This window comes from Mycteria americana, chromosome 2 (genome assembly GCF_035582795.1).
Source record: "Mycteria americana isolate JAX WOST 10 ecotype Jacksonville Zoo and Gardens chromosome 2, USCA_MyAme_1.0, whole genome shotgun sequence".
Lineage (NCBI taxonomy): Eukaryota > Metazoa > Chordata > Aves > Ciconiiformes > Ciconiidae > Mycteria > Mycteria americana.
In genome coordinates, this window is record NC_134366.1 from 145,423,909 (window position 1) to 145,447,505 (window position 23,597).

General features: G+C 39.9%; 1 protein-coding gene across 1 annotated transcript; it reads left to right on the top strand.

The window, feature by feature from the left end:
* Window positions 1–1,388: 1,388 nt before the first annotated feature.
* LOC142406808 (carbonic anhydrase 3-like) lies at window positions 1,389–17,342 on the top strand. Its single transcript, XM_075495740.1, has 7 exons — window positions 1,389–1,493; window positions 2,461–2,658; window positions 10,415–10,533; window positions 11,155–11,247; window positions 12,180–12,245; window positions 13,128–13,283; window positions 17,223–17,342. Exons 1-7 carry the CDS (start codon window positions 1,448–1,450, stop codon window positions 17,340–17,342), a joined length of 798 nt encoding a protein of 265 aa, XP_075351855.1. The 5' UTR covers window positions 1,389–1,447.
* Window positions 17,343–23,597: the final 6,255 nt, after the last annotated feature.

Here is a 23,597-nt window from a genome sequence, read left to right on the forward strand (position 1 = left end):
TTCATTACTATTACATAAAATAATCTCACTCCTTCTTATTCAGAAAGTCTACTAAAATTTAAATCACAATAATTCACCTTTCAGTCCAATGTCTTGTCTTCTGCCTAGTCAGTCCCTCATCCATTTTACACCACTGGTGCTAACCTCTGTCTTCTCCAACTCGCCTGATAATTCCCTATGTGTCAGAATAACAAATATTTTTTTAGGAGTCATTCGATTTCTGTGTCACACACGAGTCACATAAGGAATGCGTGCACGCTAGTAAGTATACTTACAATTTTAAGTGCTGCTCAATGCGTAACACCCTGCTAATGAAAGAAGAATTAGAGCTGAAGCAAACCAAACAGATCCTATGCTTAATTTGATAAAAAATATTTTATCTGGAGCTGGCAGGAACTGGATCTTCAGCTGGTTTAGTGATTTCCAGTTTCCAAGAATCCTTGCAGTAGGAAGCAGCACCTTTTTAAAGGCCAGGAGCAATTAATGCTACTGAATTTTTGCAGGGAAGCTGTTTACAAAGGCAGTGAGAGACAGCGCAGCAGGGAGCAGTGCTGGAACCCAAGCGTATATGTGGGAATTTCATAGGGAAGGGTGTGAACCTGTGATAGCCATTTGCACAGAGAAGCTGTTGGACTCATCCCCTCATCCCCAGCTGACATCCAAATCAGGGTTATGCTGCACATCGAGTGGGAAACACATCACCAGCGCAGCCTCCTCGGGAGGGACGCAGCCTCTCCTAACCTGAGGCGGTCTTACAGCAAACAGGCTTTCCACAAACAACCATAAAAAGCCCAGCCAGCCTGCCTCTAACCTATAAATTTAATTTCAGAAACCAGCCAGGCTAAGCTTCCTATGTGCATGTATGTCTGTCTGTATGTGTATGTATACATATCTTATTTGAATTTGAAAAATATTCCTACAGTGCCTGCACCTAGTTCCGGACATTCGTGTTTTTCTATGCTCCCATTTACGCGGCATCGGGGCAGGCGGCAGCAGCCCCTTTCCCCTCACCAGGCCTTCCCAGCACTGTCCCGGGTGGGCTCCTTTCCCCGCAGCCCCCGGACGCCAGGACAGCTGGGGAGCCATGCCGGGTCCCCCGCGCTGCCCCACGCCGGGATCACCCTCTGCACCCTCCACACAGCGGTAGCCCCTCAACCCCTCTCCCCTGCGGCAGCTCTGAGGAGAACCGCCCGGAATCCGGAGCGGGCTGCGGGCGGCAGGCCGGGGCCGGGGGCGCCTCACAGCGGGAGCGGCCGGCGCTGCGAGGCAGCGCGGCTCTCCCCGCCCCCGGCGGTCGGGGCCCTGCTGTCCCTCCCGGCCCGCCGGCGGCGGGGAAGGGCATGGAGTTGGCGGGAGTGTATAAAAAGCCGCCGTGAGACGAGGCCACCGTCTTGCCAGAGCCGCCGGGAGGAGCTGAGGCGCGGCCCCGGGGCGCGGCAGCGGCACCATGATCAACCCGAACTACTACCCGTGGGGCTACGACGGCGACAACGGTGAGTGGGGGCGCGGGGCCGCGGCCCGGCCCGGCTGCTCTGCGGCCGCCGCCCCGGCAGACAGCGGGTCTGGGGGCAAAACCCAGGCAAAACGGGAGGCCCCACGTCCTGAGCGTGCGTGAAGAGGGGGACGATGGGCTCCGGGCGGGCCTGGGTCTGTGCAGCGGCAGCGCGGCCGGGTGGCGTGGCCGGTTGGTCGTCGCTCGCAGGTGTGGAAGAGGTGAGGCTGGTGGAAGGAGAGGTCTCTAGGTTAAATAAAGCAGAGGTCTGTAGGTTAAATAAAGTCAGTTTTCCTACTGTTAATACAATTTAAAAGTTGACATAGCTTTAAAATCCAGGTTTAGACCAGCCTTGATGCAGGAAGAGCAGTGCCGGTCTGCAGTGCAGCCACGATCCCTCCTGCCTGCAGAGGTTGGAAACCTGGTGGCCTCTTGTTCCTGCGCTCTCCTCTACTGTAGGAAGAACAGCATGGCCTCGGTCAGGCTTTTTCCACCTAGAGTTCTTGATAAAACTATGACGATAATTAAATCCAAGTTTCAAATTCCTGTCTTTTTCAGATATCAGTGGCCTTTTCTCTCCAGGTGGGTACATGGTGCCACATTTGAATCATTTGGGTATATCCCATTATATTTCTAGCCACTGCTGGATTTGGAGCATACACCTCTAGTTTCCTTCCTTGGCATATTGTCAGTCTTCTAACAAGTCCTGAGGTTTGCTATGAGAGTTTAGGTTCAGTTGAATGACTTGCAGTATCCCATATTCCAGCTAGAATAATCTAATTGCTTTTTAGACAGTGAAACTCGTGGCAGGGCATGACTAACAACCAGGCAATTAGTAACCTACTTATTAATACATTTAATTGATGTTCTGTAGCTAAGCAGAGCCAAGCTTGCATTTATTGTAACGCAGGTATAATTATACCTAGCTGGAAAAGGTTTTCATGATATTTCTCTGTATTTTTTTCTAGGACCAGATCAGTGGCACAAAAATTACCCGATTGCCAAAGGACGCCATCAGTCACCTATTGAAATCAATAATAAAGAAGTGCATTACGATCGCTCCCTACTACCATGGTTTGCTAGTTATGATCCTGGTGCAGCAAAGACCATCCTCAATAATGGAAAAACCTGCAGAGTTGTATTTGATGATTCTTTCGATAGATCAGGTTAGTTTTGTTTTCATCTCAAGCTGTCATTGTATGTCAATGACTGTTTCTCAAGCTGCTTGGAAGACAGAGTGTGCTCTGAATGCTCATGACTGTCAGAAGGTCTCTGTGTACTGCCTGTGTGTGACATACAGGTTCCTGTGACGCCAGTGCCCTGCACAACTGGTGGGAAAGGCCTGGGACTACTTTGAAAGTCCATAGGTAAAATCCTAGGGAATGGAGAGAGCTGCAAAGAAGCTTGGTGCAGGATGAATTAAGGTGTAAGGTAAATTTCTGAGCTTGCAAAAGCCATTGCAGTTGTGTTGCTTTCCAGGAGCAAGGAGGCCAGGCTTTATCTATGAGGACTGAATTCCATTCAAGCTATTTGAGATGCCCAGCAGAACATCTTTAACTGGGTATGTGGCTGAAGTTACAATATATGAAAACTGTACCCATGTAATTTCTGATGAATGAAGTAATGAACTAGATGTTGCCACAAAGTCACGATATTTAATCAGTTAAAACTCCCTTTGGCATTCATGAGATTTTGTCTTAATGAGGATTATAGGGCTCAGAAATTCCAGTGTTTCAGCTTTAATGTCCAAAATCTTTTATCCACTCGTAGTTATGACAACATATGATGTGCTGCATAAATAATGCATAGCTTTTAAGAGTTATTGGGTTATATATTTGAAGACACATGTCTGTTCTGTTTAACAGGTGTTAGAAATATGTAGTTTATGTTGGCAGAACCATTGACGTTTCATGTTAATATTATTGGCTGTATTTCAAAGGAAAAAACATTACTGAAAGAAGTATGAAATTGCATTAGTACTGAGATAAAAAGGAAAAATCAAATGCATACCTCACTCTTTATTCTTGTATCAAGGTCACCAGAATTGTGTTATTGTTTATGGTACGTGGGATGGTAAGAAAGGGAAAAAGAAATGTCCATTTCAGGAAAATATTGAAGTCTGTGTTCCACAGTGTACAGATTTATTTCTTAACTGCATTAAAAGTTCCAATTTCTATGACAATATAACTAGGATTGACAGCTATAATTGCTAGGAGGAATTTTACTAATAGGTTGATTGATCTTAAATATCTATGGGCATGGATTTAATTTAATGGATTTTTAATTAATGACTTGGGTTTCATGAAAACTGAGGATCAAAATTTATGTAAGCTGGACTAGTTAATACACTATCAAAACTCACAAATGACTATGCAGTCAAGAGTTTGATTACTCTTTAGCAAAGTGGGAATCCTTAATGTTATCTGAATAAATATATTATTAATGTCAGATAACACAATACATCAATAAAGAGATGTAGCTGTGGCATATGAGAAGACCTCTATGACCATTACTTACCCTTTTGTACCATCTCTTGTATTTGTTGGAATAGCATCAGATATATCAATGGTTGCATCTTATGCATAAATATCAAAGTAATTATTGTTATAATTACTCAGATTTTGCACGGGAGGGAGTATCCATGCACAGCAGTCTACAGCATGGATGCAACACTGTGGCCACAAAGAGCAGAAAGTTTTGGAATGTTCTGAATTTTTTTTCAGATTAACTGCTCAGTAACTGTTGTGTTCTGATCTCAGAAATAAAAAGTGACTCACTGGAAAAAAAGTAGGTGTATTTCTCAACTCTTTGAAGGCAAGAAACACTGAGTGTTTGTTGTTACGTCTCCTTTGTTATACCATTGCCTGCAGAGTCTGTGGGTGGTGTTCCTTCTCTAATATAATGCTAATTGCAGGACAAATTCCACTATGCATACTCCTACTGACTTGAGCATGTTTTAAATTTTTTAGGATATGTACAGTGACTAATTTTTTGTGTAAAGGAACCACCAGCTGCATAATACATACATATGTAATAGCAATCATATAGGAATGAAGCTTTTGTTGCTTTGGAACAAAGACATTCTATCTATCTGTCTGTCTGTCTGTCTATCTATCTATCTATCTATCTATCACTGTCCCTCTATCTGAATTTTTTCTGAGTTAACCAGAAAACTAAGGGCTTCCTTTATTTTCCTAACTTTTTCAGTTAGAGTGGTCATACCCATATCTGTAGTGCCATCTAGATTATCATTAGTGGGAGATGAAATAGATTGCTGAATAAATTGCAAAGATGAGTGATAAAATGAATTACTTTGGATGTCTCCAAGTTTTACTTCCATTGTGTCTTTTCTGCCAGGAATACTTTGAATATTCACCATTGGGACAGTTTCTTAAGCTCAAATTATTAGAGAGAAGCTTCCAGGGAAAGTGCCATCCAATGTAATTCACGTATTGTGTTGAAAAAGGCCTTATTACTGTTATCTTTGGAGTTAGTCTAGTGGAAGGAATTGCCCAATTTATCTCTAGCTATTTATAAAGTCTGGTTGACTATAAGAATCTGCTATACAATTGAAGGCTTTGATGACAGATACTTGCTTTAGGAGCTGTGCCATGCCTCTGCTGCCTGTCTGTACAAGTTAATGGATTGTTGTGGACTCAGTTGCCTGTCTTACCATACCTATGTGGAAGAAGGACCTGCACTGTAAAATTACTGCAGGTGGAGGCTGGAGTCTCAAAATTCAGGAAAGAACTGGGAGCTGAAATCAAAACCTCCTAGGTGGCTGTGCCCGATAAAACCCATACCGGAACTTGGGTACTTTGGCAGCCTACCACTGGTATGTTTTTTTGGCCTGAATGGCAACTCAGATACTCTTTTAGATCCAGCAGTGACTCTGGTTTTGTTTTGAATTAGGGCTCCAATCTTATTTCTACTAGCGGAGTCCATTTGCTTTTAAAATTCTAAAAATATTCATGCCAGAGAAGTGTCCTGAGCGCACCTAGCTGGTGGGACCATTGTCATGATGCTGTGTGAGATATGTAGCTTGTAACTTCCTTACAATTAATGACTCTTTAGCTTTCTTTATAATACTTTGGTTAGATGGTTAAATCAAGGTGTTCAATCGTTTAATAAACAGTAAAGATACATAAGTCTTGTACTGGAACCCAGACACAGCAGCTGGGGAGAGATAGGCCCTAAGGCTATGTCAAATGGATGCCCATTCATCTTCTCACTTCATCTGTTGTTTTTGTTGTCTGCTTGGCACTTTCTGTGGAAGTTCATTGGCCAAACAGATTCCTACTTCTCCTTTTACTGACTTTCTGATGGATGACATGAAAGGGCTTGGAGTACCTCAGTGCAGGCACGCTTTCTTACAGGGTTACCTTGATGCTATTTGCAGAATCTTTCAATTTCTTATCAAAGGAATGTGTGCCTTTGGAAATGGATGATGCAAAAAAAAATTAGAGGCAGTTACTGTAAGTTGTGAGAGCTTGTTGCTTATCTGTCTCTTTCAATTAGTGCTTGTGGACAGCATTTCCTAGAGTACCACTTTGTGGGAAATCTCATTTACCTTTGCAAATGAGATTTTGATTATCAACTTCTCGTGAATAAACATTTATTTGTTGACTGGCTCTAAAACAATGAGGACAAAACCCAGGACAAAACTTTAATTAAAACTGGGGGAAGTTTGTCCATAGACACTCAAGCTTTGGCTGATTCCTGCAAAAAGTTACTTAACATTTTGTGTACTGAATTTACACTGGAACAAGCCAGTAGCCGTTACAAGAATAGCACAGCTAAATCCCAGTGCTTGTGTAGCTGTGGTACATACCACTTGATGGCTATACTTCATACCGCAAAAGGCAGCAAAGTTACATTCTTCCTTCGGTGTTTAACACGTCTAGCATTTGTAGTGTCTGCATGAAGGTACTGAGCGTTAATATGAGCACTGCAGAGCTTGGGTACAGGAAATTTAGGAGTTGAGTTTCTGTTAACTTTGAACTTCCATTGTTAGAAGTAAAAATGCTTGAACAGTCAAGGGCCTGCTGAGGCTACAGTTACGCAGTGGACTGTCAGTTTTCTGCTCCTGGAGATGGGGATTTCAGCCCTCCCGTAGATCACAAACAAAGATGATCTGGGAGCTCGCTGATGAACGGGCTGTGATCAAGAGGCACAAAACTGGAAAAGGTGTGTTGCAGTGCAGGTGAGGGTGGGTGGCACACTGACAGACTTCTGTCAGACACTTCTCTTTACCAGTCTGTCCCTGTAAGAGTACAAAGTTCAAATACAAACAAAAGTAATTCTTCTGCATATATAATCAGTGCTTGCTTAAAGAAAATTTCAGTGAGAACTGAAATTTCAGTTCCAAAAGCTTTTAGGAAACACACTTTATTCCTGCAGTTAGCCAGACCGTTTCAGTACGGAGATCCTCTTTTGAGCAGAGGCTTTTTTATAACATCTAAAATGTGGCACTGACATTAAAAAGCTGTGGTTTTTATACTGCACTGCTAGGTTCTGTTATAAAGCAGCATAACAAAGGTCGTGTCTTTTTCAATTGTCATGCAGTAATAATACCTTACTAATTTAATTTCACTGTGGTTTACCAGTTCATTTTCTGGATGTGGCAGGATGCGAGGATCATAAATCTTGTAAGAACAGTTATTTCTTCTCATGTTTACAAACACAACTCACCTCATGGGTCTGGTGCTCCTTGCGCTTTTCCACCTGACTTTCACGTATGCCTTCACAGCAAACAGGGAAGGCATTTGTGTAGGCATAACTTTGCCGGTTTTACCTTAGTGAGGATAGATGACAATTGACATTAGCACAGATTAACAACCAGACCCCTACCTAAGCTGCCTAGCAAGTGGATACACTTATTTCAAAACCTTCTTGTCACATTGCCATTGTTAAGGACACCCTGCTAAGGTAAAGTGAGTGGAGCGGCCATCTCCACTCAAACTGCATCACACCTTCATTTTGTGGTGTAAACACACAGAGTGAGATACAGAGTTTTCTCTCACCTTAGTTACATCCTTCTGTGCAACACTTGCCCTCCCTGGTGCAAACGTCTGCCTCAGTGATTACATGGGGAGTTGAGAAACCCACTCTTTTTTTAGCCAGTTCTGTCTCATGCTGCTCAGTTTATGATGGATCAAATAAAAAGTGAGCTTTTTTACTGGAACTGACGTCCACGGGTGTGTCCATGTAGGATTGCTCTGTGATAGACCATTCTGCAATGTGGATGGGGAGGACATGGAATTTGAGCAAGTGCTTCAGACTGACATGACATTTTTATGTCTTATGTCTGGTATCAGGCACTGGTGGAGGGTGATGTGCAAACCCATATAAAAAGAGTCAGTCACTGAGCAATGTGATGAGAGTTTGCAACAATAAGGCACCAAAAAAGAATGAATACCTTTCTCCCTTGTCTTCCTGGGCTGGTTTATATATTCCTGCAGCTGGGCCATGTTCCTTTAGTCACAGCAAGTTTGAGAGAGTTGCATTTTGGTAAGTCTGCTGTGGCCATCCTGTTAGTTCCTGTAGAGCAGAAACAGGAACAGAAATGCCACGTTTCCAATATTCAGAAGTAAGTCCAGCCATTCAGCTAGCCATGTGAAAAGGATTATGCAGAGGACTAAGAGAAGAGCTGGCTGCCCATATATCAGGGAGTGAGCCTGCAGGTTCCTTTTTTAAAGCTGTTGCTTTTCGTTTCATGTAGTGTCATAGGTAGAAGCTCAGAGTGAGTCATGGGGCCTTCTACAAAAGCATCCTTTTGTAAGTGTTTTGTGGGAGGAAAACAGCTAGCGCAGCCTTAAAACTGGGAGTCTCAGATATTTAAGGTGAACATTTCCTGTGTAATAATTGTTAGAATAATTCCCTGTTACATATGAACATGTAAATATATAAAAATAAAGCTATATTTTAACACCACTGAAAAACAATTTAAAGATAGCATAGTTTCTTTTATAAACTTTTACCTCATATTCTTTTTCTAACTGTTATATGGGTGTGTGTTAGTATTTTCTGAAAACAAAAACTCAAGAGGATAAAGGTACCTTTAGAATTTAGGTTCCAAGCTACATGTTTAAAAAAAATAAATATTTCTTTTACTAACTTTGAGCTATGCAGACATAGTTTGGGATTTTTTATGTTTTAGATATTGGAGAACTTCATTCTTGTAACTGTTTCATTTACCTTTTTTAAAGCATAGGGAAGTTTCATTTAGTAACATAGGGAAATTTCATTTACTTACATTGTCATTTCATGTATTTCTAGGTTTTATACTACACACTTACAATTAAAAGAAAGTAAACACCTTTTTTTCTTTCAGAAGGTGTTGGTTTAAAGGCATCTTAGTCTTTGCATCACTCTGTCTGCTTAAAGTGTGCTACGTAAAAGCTACTGTCTATTTATAGATGAGTGAAGCAGGAATGTGTTGGCATGAGGTGATGCAGAGCTTCACCTAACACCCAATCGAAAATGTCTGCTGATGGCCCATCAGTGGAAATTATGACACTTTTTACCTTAAACTGGATTATTTGGTCTTACAGATCTATTTTAATGGAGAACTGGTGGCCTTGTCAGCTGCTACTGTTACTGTGTCTGCATCGGCCACAGTACTGAATGTCTGTGAAAACAAGTAAAAGGAGTTTGTTGAGAATAACAGCTTGCTCTTAATGTTCTGTAAAGAATACTCTTAGTACTTTATTGCTTGAGATGATCATGGATTTCATTCCTTTTCAGATTCAAGGATATTTTTCTCTACCATATAAAGACCTGTTCTTGAGAACTGCTGAATGGTTTATAGGAATGCTATAACTTCTGTCTCCAAATAAAGTGAATGAGAATTGAATATTTATTAGTATTTGGTGAATGTGAAGAAGTTCTTCCCTTTTTATTGTGAGATCCTTTCAAATACACCGCCTTCATTTGTAAAATGTAAAAATGTTAAGGTTATTTAGAATACAGGGTATTGTTCACCACAGGCTGAACTTTTCTTTAGGAAAATAGCTTGCATTCTCAGTGGTTGCTTTTCTGGCTCATTTGCTGTTTTCTTTCTCCTTTTCCACAGCCAGAGGGAGTAGCCATTGTAGCAGAAGCAGCACCAGTAATTTCATAGCTTTTTAAACAAAGAAGTCATAGCCTGCAGTAAGAGACATAATTTACAGTGTTTTGTGGGAATTTGCTATCATGTGGCACTTCAGTAGCTGATCTTAATCATGGCTATTTTTGTGTGCTTTCATATAGGTAGATATTAGATGGAATTCAGGGGGAAATTAAGACATCTAAATTTAGGTGTCTTATGTGGGCTTTTAAAAGTAGGTGGGTTATGCCTCTAAACTCCCATTCTAGTCAACAGAGATGGAATCACAGTCAATGGAGTCCAGAGAGCAATTCAGGTCACCATCTGTTGAGTGTCTACCTTAAGGCAAGCAGAATTACTCATGAGGCTTGACCGTTCTGATTAGGGGCTTACTTCAGTTACCCAAACAGAGGCATCTCATGCCATTTTTTATAACCTAATGTATTTCACCTTGCCTCCAGATACTGCTTTAGAAAAGTACAGTTCTTCTACAGATCTTGTATCACATCTTCCAGTTCTGTCCAGGTGTATTTGGAATATCCCAGAAGGTACTAGACGCACATTTACGTGGCTAAAATAAAACAGTGATCTCTAATGACTATAATGGAAGCCTAGACACAACTAATTTTCATCTGCTTGTAAGTGCATATAGCTGAAGATGGTTGCCTGAAGTGCTGGTAAAATCAGTGCAGATTTCCAAGAGGTGCTCAGTACTCTCAGAATGAAGAGCATCTGTACAGTAAATATGTATGTAAATATTTTAAATATATATGTATTTCTTTTAAAAGAATTGGAAGATACTTGTGTCTAATGCTGTTGCAGATTATTAATTGCAGTGCTGAGAGGTGGGCCACTTTCAGGAGTCTATAGGCTGCGTCAGCTTCACTTTCATTGGGGTTCATCTGATGACCATGGCTCTGAGCATGTTGTGAATGGAGTGAGATATGCAGGAGAGGTAAGACTCACCACTTTTTACATTAAAATAGGGTGTAAAATAACATTGGTCATTATCGTTCAGGTGGGACAAAATCTGTCATTTGTCTGCTTTTCAAGGAGTTCTTTCTGTTTATTTATCTGTTACATTTTATTCTTACTCCCATTGATTCTTACAAATGTGAATCAGGTTGAAGTAATTCTCACAGCATAAGAAAAGAAAAATACTATGTGAAACAAAAGTTTCAATGTTCTCAAATGAACATAGCTTGAAATGTAGGACAGCAAGACTGAATTACTGAGAAGCAATGCAAACTTACTAAAACAGTATTCTGACAGTATAGTATTATAGCAGAAGTATAAAACTGTGGCAACAGAAAGGAGGAAGAATGTGATACCTTGATTTTCTACCACTTTAGGATTGTGAGGGAAGATGAGAACTGTAGATAATTACAGTAGAGCTTACATTCATATGGATTCTTTGCTAGAATTGCTGTAATTTGAAAGCCATATGGAAATGAATCACATACCAGTAGATGAGTTCTGAACTGCATGAACTATATGAAGAACTCTAAATTTGGCCTCTAATGGCTTGCTAGTCAATAATGGGGGGTTTTTTTTACATGTTTTTCTTTGTTTTCAGCTACATTTGTTACACTGGAATCCCAAATACAGTAATTACCTTGATGCTGTGAGAAGAGCTGATGGAATAGCTGTTTTGGCTATATTTTTGCAAGTAAGTAGAAGCATGCAACACTTCTTTGTACTGCTACTATAGAGTTTTCTATTCTTACAGGGTTAAAAAAGCTAAATCCTCTGAATATATTTTCTAGGGATTGTACCACATTGAAGGGCTTGACTTTCAGTAATGCGTGCTTTTCAAGTTATAGAGCATGAGTCATGTTATTTCAAATGGTATCCAATACTACACACGCTTGTCCCAGCAGCTATTGTGTCACTATGTGGCTGGTGGAAGCTGTAAATCCAGATGTATTTGCCCCTGCTTTGGGGACACGATGTCAGTAGTGGCCCTCTGACCAATAGCAGTCAGCTATCTTCTATGCTTATCATGGACTGATTTCAGGGACAGATGCCACTCCTAGGCTTTTCATGAACTTTCTCCCATGCAAAACTAACTCAAAGACAACATATGTAACTCATCCTTTTTTAAAATCCTTTTGGGGGCATGCAGTCTTAGCCTGAAATACTGGCCTTTGCTCTCTCTTGTTTAATTAATATTCACTAGAGATAGAAAGATGGACATCTGTGTTGAGATCAACAATTGCAAACAGTAGATCTGACCATGGAATCTGGTATTAAACTAGAATGAAACTTTTTCCAAATTCTGTGCTTGAGTCTGAAGAGTTGTTTATCTTTGTTAGGCTAAAATTCAATGTCAACAGGAGTAGCTGGATTGTGAAATTACCCGTGATGCTGAGTTTCTGTACTGATATAATTTCTTCATTTGGATCATAATATCTGTTGGGGTACAGACAGAGGGTACAGACAGAAGACATAGCTTACTAAGCTGGTGTGGGTGATAGGTTGGGTTAATGCATTGTACTTTTAGAGCTGATATATGTTTAGATGCACATATAAAAAAACAGGAGAAAGAAGAAAACTGATCGAGCAGAACTCTTTGGTTAGCTCATGCTTTCTTCTTTACAGGTAGGGAAAACTCCCAAACCAGAGATGAAGAGAATTCTGGAAGAAATAAATGCTATCAAAACAAAGGTAATGATGTTGGACTTTTCATTATAGGAAGATAGCTGCAAATTTTCAGGACAAAAAAAAAATCGAGAGGCAGTACTTTCTAGTTTTCAAATTCTGCTATGCAACATTGCCAGAATATACTTGTGAATAAAGCCATGGGTAGCCTTTCCTTAACAACAAAAGTCCTTTCTTCGATTTACATATAAGCCTTCTTTGGCTTTAGTGGGACTTATAATTTTGTGAAAATGAGAGTCATCTCACCAAACTTTACTCACCTAAAAACCAGGCATGCAGTCTTATTCCCTCAGTGATCAGTAACAAAAGAAAGACACCTTCGGAAATTGGTCCATTCGGTCTTGAAATAGGCTGCCTAATGGACCTCTGGAAATGCCACTTACTAGACATCTGTGTCTCAGATAACATCATGTTGATAAGAATCTCACATTTCATAGGCTGTCTTGTTTGTTATTAGGACAAATATTATAAATCTAGAGTACCTGTCTCACTTCATTATATGGTGACCTAATGCAATATTCAATAGATAGGCAGAGTTTCCATAAGACAGGAGGCCAGAAGAAAGAGTATTTCTGCACAGAAATGAGTGAAGTACAATGGTACTGGACTGTGCTTCACATGAGTTAGCTCAGGTACAAGAAGTAGCATCATGGAGTTGTATGTTGTGTCATGCTTCTCTGGGCCCATCTGTGAGGGTCATTCAGTCCACTTATCTTTACACTGCATCATTATGTCTTGTGTAGATGTGTGCTTAGTTTCCTTAGTTCATAGCTTTGAAATATCTGAGTCACACTCCGTTTCTTAAAATACCACAGCTGCATCTTTATCTAATCTTGACTAGAGATGTTGAAGAGTTTTCTGTTTGGTTTTGTTGTATTTTTTTTAAAGGGGAAAGAAGCTCCTTTTCCAAACTTCGATCCTTCAATTCTTTTCCCTAAATCTCATGACTACTGGACATACCATGGGTCTTTCACTACTCCACCTTGTGAAGAGTGCATCACCTGGATTGTTCTTAGAGAGCCTATCATAGTCAGCTCAGACCAGGTAAAAGTCAAATAGATAATATTTTACCCAATTCTTTTTAGTTACATGCGATAATCTGATTTTATTCTTTTGACAAGGAAAATGCTCATTGGATTCTGTGAGAAATTGCATGATTAAAAGGACAGTGAAGAACTGAATGCTTTAGAAACTACCTTGGGACTCCATAGGGAACCTGTAAAAATCTTCAAAGGACTGCAGTCTACAACCCAATATGTGCAATCAACCTATTAGACACATCTCTTTATCTGTCTCTGTATGACTCCTACATTAACTAATTGAGCAGAGATTATGACCTTCTCTACTTGGAACAGCTTATTGTTTCCTAGCCCATGTCAGACATCGTGGTGGTTCACATCCACAGGCATCAGAGAGCTTTATAAATCAGTAAAATCTTAACACAGTGTAGATAGTAAGAGTTTGGAGTGTGACTGACAGCAAGCAGTAGTTCCTATATATGAGAGTTCTTGCTCCTGTGGGCAAGAGACCTCTTGTGACATCAACTAAAGAAAAGAGTAGTTATCTTTTTATTTCTCAGTCCCTGCGTTCCCACGATATTAACTCTTGCTAGTAGGAAAGGATGGAGCTGGATGTGGCTCATACCTTTTTATTTTACATGGAGCATAAAACACTGCATTACACCAAGAGCCAATGTAGGAAAGCTCAAGCCATTAACTTGTGTTCTCCTGCAACCATTTAAATCAGAACATTGACATATTTAGCTAAAGCTTATGTTAGGTTTGCACCAACAGCTTTGATTATGCAGGATTTTTTCAACCATTTATATTGTCTCAAGCTTCCTCATGTAAAGTGTTCATTGCTTATCATGATAAATGTTTGAGGGTAATCACTGGACAAATTATGAAATAAAGCTTCTGTGAAAAAGTAACCATCTGCAATGAAATGCAGTGGGACAGTCAGGTACCCTAACTATGTTCACACTGAATGAAGCAGGAGTCCAGTGTTCTCACCTAATGCAGCTGAGCGTTTCCAACTTTTTGAACATTCTGCTTTGCCAATGTGTCTCTTATAGCATGCTTCTTTCAAAAGCATCTTTTATCAGAATACAAATTTAATGGGATTGGTGATTCTGTCTCCCCATATTCTAAATGGCATCACATAACCAATAAAATTATGGAAGTGTTGTATCAGGTGCTTGATACCCATGTTTCTGGAAGGTATACCAGCTAAATTTTCACAAACAGGAGCAGCATCAGATAACTATAATTTCTTGTTAATTTGAAAGCCTTCTTGGTCACTTACCATAAAGAAGTGTTTCTTGTTAATCCTCATTCCCCCTCAATCCCATTTATAGAAATGTGAATGACCTCTTTCATCACATTTCAGCCTATGATTCTAGTCATATCACACAAGCCAGTTTTCTCATCTGAGATTATTTCTCTACTCAGCAGACTATAATGATATGACACCACAAATTTCAAGACTCAGAATAGTGAGAACATGAACATTAATCAAGTGACTGACATATTATGTAGATATTATATGTAGACACATAACTTTTCATTTTAGGTTCTCAAGGTGATAAGGTGTTTTGTTGTATTGATTGATATGCATGTATCACAAAAAAAATATATATTTTCTAGTACTTCATATTTATGTGGCTCTTCATCTTTTAAAGAATAGAACTCAGGTATGATGGGAACCTTAGCTGGCAAGAGATGAAATATGGTAATGTATTCATATAACTTACAGCTTAGTTTTCACAGCTTATTGAATTGATCTGCCTCCTGTTTTCTTGCCCATCCAAAAATTAAAATATGTGGGCTATTTTAAAGCTGGTACTTGTGTGAAAAATACAAATACGGTCTGACTGGTTTCCACAAAATAAATCTGCTTGGAGGTTTATATTACAGAAGATCAACTACAGATTTTGTTGCGAAAAGTGTAATGATTACTGAGCATCTCTGATTTAATATGCATTTTTAGAGGGATAACTAATCATATCATTGATCCAGCTTCATGAAAAAACTTTTCGATCAGTGCTGTATTTGGGTCATGGCCTTTTTTTCAGCTTATCTAAAGTTAGTGAGTTTTGGGAAACATACAGACTGTTCTTTAACTGGCCCTACTGTAGAAAAAATGGAGCATTTAAGGTAAAAAGGAAATTACTACATATAGATGGGATATTGGCTCTTATCCTGAAATAACCATTTTTCAGGCAGAATTGGCAGTGTATGTGAGGTACGGTATACAAATACAATAGAAAGACTTTCCTCAATCCAGAGTGCCTGCAGTCTAAATAATGTATTCATACAAGAGGATTGTGTTACCAATTTTTTCTAATCCTAGAAAGTGTACTACCATGGCAGCCTCATTAATAGTAATTATGTTAAGTGCGTGTGCATTTACAGTGGATCGCTTGGATGCTTTGGAGCCGGATGGTAATAGTATCTTAGCCACAAGGATAAGCGCAGTCACTGTGAATCAGTACCCCACAGGAAAAATCAATTCACCAGAAATCCCTGTGAGATCTAGAGTGGGTGGCCTAGCTGCTCAGATTACTTTTAATGAAAGGATAGGAATTTAACTGTGCAATAACTCTGTCCAATTGCGGACTAATGTTTTCACCTTTATGTGGCTACTGCCTGAATATATGTTGGGTTTTTTTTTTACTGAGTAGGGCAGATCTTCCACAAATAATAATAAAACCCAGCAATCTCTTCTCCAATAGTACTTTATCAGTATTAACAAAACTGATGAACTATTTTCATCTCCTACTGTTCCCATACAAATTATTCTTCATCTGAAACTTAATTTCAGATGAATAATCCAGCTGATGCACATTATACTGGTTATAAATGTGACCTCATCATTGTTCAGACAAACTGAGATAGCTGGCTTTTCTGAGCCGTATAGTGAAGAGCAATGTTGAGATGCCTAAGCTAGCTCAGTCCATAAACTGGAATTAGTATAGTCACAGTGAACCCAGCTTTTGCAGCCCAGACAGAAGTTCTGCTTCTATTGGACTTGAACTCTGTAAAAGATAGGTACATCAGTGTATTGAAGCTAGGTGTGAACAAAGTTGTTGTGTGCCATGCATGGGGCTACATTTTCAAGTGTACACCTGGGAAAATGTATGCATCCTTTCCATAGCAAGCCGTTCAGACAGGGAAGTATCAAGTGTCTGAATCACAGCTGATACGCTTTCTGTCTGATGTTGTGCATGGCAATGACAACAAATGAACATAATGTATCTGTAATTGGGTATATGTGTTGCATCCTTTGAAAATCAGAAAGCAGTAGAGGAAGAGCATTATACAGTTTTGAAGAGTATGGGCAGAGCTCTTCTTATGGCATCCCTCAAAAAAACCATACCTTGGTTAAAAAAAAAATGGCCAAGGAGAGTCAAGCTGCAGAGCCTGTTTACAAACCATTTGAGACCTTGACCAAGTCATTATCCAGATTTACATTCCTGTTATTAATAATGGACTTTTTTGTGTCACTGCAGGAGAATATGTCCTCTGCTACAGACCCACCACAGAAATGAACAATTAGTTTATAATTTAGCCTTAACACCTTGCAATTCCAGAGGCTTCTTAACAATCAGACACTAAGACAGGGTTAGAGTAGGAGAGGTTCATTAGGGCATAGGCTATTCTATTCGCATTTTCTGAGGACTTCCCACAGTTTCTGTGGCTGTACATGGTTCTGTAGACAGCACGTGAATGACAGTACTTTTCACAATCCCATTCAGATAGGACCCATTTTTTCTGTCTTGACTATTTCTAAGAATATTACTGCTAGGAAAAGAACATGAGTACAGTTCTCGTGGTGATGGGGTGAAGGACATCTTCATAACTTTGAAGGAGATTCTCTCCCCAACTTCTGAGGCTGGGCCAGCCTCCTTGGTTTAATTGTTGGGCTGTGGATTTGATCCCAAGGGATTTCCATCAGGACGCTTTGATTTTTGCTCTCCTGCAGATGGCGAAGCTCCGCAGTCTATCCAAGAATGCCGAGAATGAACCTGATATCCCCCTGGTTGATAACTGGCGCCCGACTCAGCCTCTGTATTTCAGGATGGTGAGCGCATCATTCCTCTAGGACCTGACTCAGGTTGGCTGTCCCTGAGTGAGGCGATCTCTAGAACTAAGAGATGGTTTTGTTCTGTGTCCTCTGTTGCATTTAGACAGAACTCCAGCTGTAGGTCCAGAGGCTGAAACTTTGAGTCGTGAAATGTGAATTTCACTTTCAGAGGATAACATTTACTTACACAAATCCTATCATTAAAATGGAAGTAGAGAATCTGTTTGGCTTCATAACTGCTTTAACATTAGCTTTTGCTAATCATACAAAGGAAGAAAGAAGATGCTACTAACAACTACAAAAGCATTTCCTATTGCCCACATGTCCCTTGATGCTTGCCTTATTCCATGCTAATTCCATTGCAGTTAAGTAATTGTTTTCAGCATAAAAACATATTTTTCAGTAGTTGTTTTCATCATTATCCATATCCTGCTCTGAGCTGTGCCAGTTAATGCACAAGGCATTCCTGGAAATAAATGAGAGCGCTCTTTTGGTATTTGATACTCACATGAAATATGAAAGGATAGAAAATTGCTTTATAACCATTGATAAAGTACTAAGCTTTTAACTTCTTAAAACAATGGACAGGTGAAACAGAGGTCTGTTTGGAAAATTGTATTCACTGAGTTATACGTAGTTAAAACTATGGAATGGGGGAAGAGCTGTTTCTGTTTGTGTCACAACTGGTTGTCCATATTAAAAGACTAATTTGCGTTTTAATGTTGTAGCAATCAATTGACATGGATTTTGAGAATTTGGTCTTCATATCCTGAATATGTATTTTCTCCATGTATGCAAATGGCTTTTCTATGTAAAAAAGGTGTTAAGATAGCAAGAGTTCTTAATCTTTTTAGTGGTTTTTTTGAGGCAGATTCTCATTTCATGTGAAAATATAATTGATCCTGCTGTCAATGAAATTTGTGCATAAATACCTGAAACCACAGTTTGACTCTCCTGATCAAAATGCAGTTGACCAGTGTGTTCTTGACTCTTGTTTTGGCATAAAGAACAATGAAACAGGATTGTAAGCCTATACTTGAAATAACAGTATTTTCTGCATTAAAAAAATCAAAAAATAATAAATACATTTACTTAAGAATTTTTGTTTTGTATGTTTTTTTCCAATTTTAGAAACATGTAAAAATAACAGAATTTTAAAGAAAGACTTGTCAATGTCCTCTGTAATACACGTTCATGGAAATTGATGGTGGATGGTATCTTTTGCAGATGTTTGTTTGAACCGCAAAAGTACACTGATAATATTTCATGTGACTGCAAGCAAGGAAATAGCATCTTAAATATGCTACATCACTGAGACATCCACATCTATTCTTTTAGTGAGATCACCCTATTCTGACAATGGCTCTCTTTTAATGTCATATGAATCAACTCCTTCGCAAGTTGATTGCACAGTGGAAAAGTTCAATCTGTTTCTAAAACCATTAATCTGAATGGTAATTTACATTGAGCTCTGGAATTATAAAGCAGCTGCCGCTCTGGCAGCGGCTGGACTCTTAGCTGCTACTCTTGGCTCCTGCTTAGGGCAGGAGGACGTTGCTGAGCTTGGTGATGAGACAGGGGTTGTGCTCCCTGTCTCCAGGTTCCCCACTGTGAAAGTTTCTGGACCGTGTCCTCACTTTACTTTCTTCCTTCAAATAGGTAGTGCTTTGGCTGGGAAGTTTCATTTAGTCATTGTCAGTATTTCCCAACTAATTTCTCAGATGGATTGCATTGTGCTGTTCATGTTTGCACTTTTCATTTGTAGCCACGTTGTGAAATGATTCAGATGAGTTAACATCTGTTTATGTTGCGTGCACATATTGCTGACTCTGACACAGATTGTCTTACATGTACATACTTCCACTTACTCAGATGGATGACCTGCGCCAATAAAGCCTCTGCAGGTCCCTATATTTGAAAACATATTTTTTTTAAAGTACTTGATTAAATGTAATTTCTTCCCAGCTCAGTCGTTCCAGAACAGTTCAAAGCATCGCTTTGTGTTTGACCACCAGTACCCAACACAGTGTTACCTGTAGGGTTGTGCTTTATAATTCAGGGGAAGGTTTAATCCAGAAAGATTCTGTTTTCTCATAAACTTCTAAGTAAATATCCAAAACACCATCAGGAAGTATTCTGTATCTGGTAACTGATGTCATTCTGAACAGGAATGCAAGTCACAGAACATCATTGACCATGCAGGACAGGGTTCCGATAGAATACCGAGTGCTTCCTGCCTTCAAGTGAAAATGGCAATGCCCTATGTGTGAAAATATGAGAAAACAATACTAAACACCTTTCTACTTTCTACTTGTTTTTCTCCAGTCAATTCTGCAGTATATATCTGCTTATATGTTGGTTCATTAGAAAAAGGAATTTTGAAGCAAAAATTATTTTTCTAAAATGCATTATTTGCTGTGAATTACAATATAAGTTATTTTATAATGTGCTTTATTAAGCTAAGTAGCATACCTTATAGCTTAGAGCAGGCTTTATCTTTCTTGCAATTTATGGTATTGCAAATATGCAACATGTAATCTCAGGGGTTTTTTAATGATACGGTGGCTTCCCAGGCAGACTTTGCAAAGGAGCTGTCTGGGTTCTGTAAATGAAGCTGAGGTAAGCCTCAGCCTCTAGAGCCATGTTTATTAACTTTTAAACGTAAAGTCGAAGTAATCTCTCTAAAGAAATCGTCATCTGACTTTTTCATGCAGTTGGTTTCATAATATCTGTATTTATAGTTAGTAAAAGGTAGACTAAATTAGACTCAGGACTGCGTTCTCAGTTGCAGGTAGGAGGAAATGTGTGAATATGGGTTTTGGCGGTTGTTTTGCAGACCCCTTCCAATGTTTAAGGGACTGTCTGAAGTAATGATGACAGATTGAGAAAACAATAGTTCAGCAGGCATCGGAAAAAAGTGGAAAGCATAGGAGTAGAAGGAAAACAAAAAGCCAAAGAATGGGGGGCACTTCAGGGACACTGTAGATTGAGCTGTAAACTGAAAGTATGAGGAGATTAGGGAGAGCTTTGAAGGCAGCAAGGGAGGAAATGTGGGGTGCTGTGAGTCAGCGTTTAGAATGCGTTCATGTCTGATGCAATTTTCTTTTCTCTCTGGCTGTGTTCATTGTTATTTTACAGAGGTTCCCCCTTGCTTTTAGCTTGCGGCTTTCTGTAAGTGCAAGAAAAATTAATCACTGGTATGACTGAATTCAGGTCACCGCAGGTCACTGTAGTAATAACATCCCACACATCTCACTTCTACCTGCGCATTTCCACGGCGCGGTGTAGTTCTATGCACAGCGGGAGCAGGGAGCTCTGGGTTCAGAAGTATCTGGTACAAAGGGAAGACATGAAGTTTTCATCTGGGTGGGGTAGAAGACAATGAGTTACTACTATATTTGACTTTACATACCATGTATACCTGACTACTTGGTGATATCAGTGCTAATTAGGAGCAGTGCCTCTGAAACAGAAATGCAGACATGAGACACGCTGCCACATTGCATGGCTCATTGACAGCCTCTTCTCCAAGTTACTTTTCATCTGCTGCAGATGTCAAAAATAATTCGACTCGGACTAGCTCTGTGGTGCTGTGAGTCTTCCTGAAACTTGAAACATTTTGAAGGGATGGCTGTACCTGTGTCCATGTCACTGGCAATCTTGAACATGAGTAAGAAGCTGTGTGTGGAATGAAATCGCAGCTGACGTTGCACCAGCGACATGATTATGCTCATCAAGAATGAAGATGAATGACCATCAATTTTATGTAAGATCTGCCTGTCTAAACTTGGTCAGACTAAAAGGTATCTATGGTAAACCTGTGGGAAGTCTCATGTTGCTCATTGGGAATCTCTCCTCTACCCCCAGCACCATGCTCATCAGAGAAGTTATCATTAGGTTCCCTGTATGCAGCTGAGCAGGAAACTATCAACTAGCAGTCTCACTTTACGAAGGTCTCTGAGGCAGGCAATAGCAGGTAGATGTAGATCTCAATCTAAAATTTTATATAAAAATAGACATGGATTTTAGTGGGGAAGAAGAGTCAAAATCATTCAGGTGATGGATATTTTTGAAGAATTTAGACTCAACAAATCTGCTTTAGATCAGGACTACATTTGATTAAATGGGATTTATTCTATATCCAATTTTATGCCTTGGAAATTTAATTAGAGTCATCTATACAAAAATGGACAGATCTTTAGACCCCTTCTTTTATATTAAATAAGACAGTATTTTGCAAACTATGTGCATGGCTGTTAAGACCATGGGAAGAACTCTGAATTTTTTTGCCCAAGTTTCAGATGTAATTTAAAAAAAGAAAAAAAGGTCAAATTTCTCCTTACAGTGAAGGAATCTTGAAAATTTAAACAAATACGACTATACAGTAATGTCTGAAGCAATGCTGCAAAATATGACTTGCTAACTTCACTCCCAAAATTCTGGGTTTTGTATTGTTTTGCTGAAAGATAAAGGAGAGGTTTTCTATGACATCGTTTCATCAAAAACATAGTCCTTATGGCTAGAATCAGGCTGCCGTGCATTTTTCTGCTCCTTGTAATAAAGCATCCTGTGGGGAATATTTGGGATCACAAGAAATGATTGGCACAGACGTTCTGTCCTGTCCACCGGCCGTGTGGCAGCAGTGATGGCTCACTGCGGCTGAACTCTCCGGTCTGTCAGCTGGGGAAAGCCGTCCCTCCAGAAGGACACGCAGCTAATCCATCCCCATATATATATATATATATACACGGATTATATATGTATATGTATGTATGCATATCAATATATACCCAAAACACATACGTGCTATGTAAATACATATTCTGTTAACTGTTTTTTGTTAATGTGGGACAGTGTTTTGACTGAAACTACAACTAATTTCAGACTCATAGGAGAAAAAGCATCCTTCTAGTGAAGTTAGTCTTGCTTTTACCAAACCTGGTTGGCTGCCTGCCACGCCTGACTGTCTTCCAGAATAAAGTAGCTGAGGAAGCAGCTCCCTTTCCCTCCTTTTCCAAGAACAGCTTGGAGCAGCTTTGCTTCTTTCTGAGATCACTGGGACCATTAATTACCTTTCCACTCTCCAGCCTACAAACTGCAGTGTTAACTTGGAAGGAGCTAAAGATGATGTCTGATCAGGCTGAAGAGGGAGAAGTAGATCCTGCTGCTCATGGAAGAAGGAGGGCAATCCAGAACGGCATGGGTGGAAGGTCTCAGGGAAGAGGTGGCGAAGACTGGGCAGATAGCAAACAGGTACAGGTGATCACACCGAGATGTGCAGAACTGATCTAAGGGCAGAATTCACTGCTGGTTGATGAAAAGTGGTGAGGACTCCTGAACCATGAAAGGGTCAAATCCCATCTCTTGAAAACCAGGAGTGTACCTCATTGGTAAACAGTGTCACAGCCATACCAAAGGCATGGGACCAATTAAAGACCACTTAAGGGAACTTGAGCAAATCAACTCCTTTGAGAAGAGAGAAGGCTGTGGCTTTCATTCTTTATGTGCTACAGCGAGACAGACAGAGACTTAGTGATCCCACGTGAAGGCACAGGGCGGCTTGGATTAACACCCAGGCAAATAGACGAGATGGTCCCCTAGTTGCACAGTGCATGTGGCTGGCTGAAACACACATGTTTTATAATGAGGCAGAGAGTCTTGTGATATTCCAGATAGTCTGGAATATCACTCTATTTGTGATAGTCTGGAATAGATGGTCAATAAAACCTGCATTCTTGCCTTGTATTCCTGGGGGAAAAAGTGTATGTAAGTGGTGGGTGTTTTTTTCTGGGTTTACTTCTCTTAATGCCAGTGTACTTTTTCTACTCTTCAGTAGTGGGGCTGAGTATTGTCTAGAGTTTGTGATTCTCTATGTAAAGAAAATGCAGAGAATGGCAGCAGAGATCTGTGGAACCATGTTGGTAAGTCTCCACTGGAAACACTTGGAAAGCTCTAGCCCCAGGATTTTCTGCGTTGGACAATATAACAAGGATTATGGCATATGGCACGGAGGTCTTGCAATTATTGCAGTTCACAGTGAATGATCAGATCAGTTTTGTGGCTTTCCAAAAATAAGAATGCATTTACTTTCCAAGTGGGTGATCATTGGGAGTACCAGAATGCAGAAGGAAGATACGCTATCAACATGGATACATCCAGTAAATTAGGACATGGACTGGGAAGCAGACAAAAAGGCTTTTTTTAAAGTTTTGTTGATTTTCTGGTTACCATCAACTGATGAAATTGTTTTACTTGAGAGAAGAGGCAGACAAC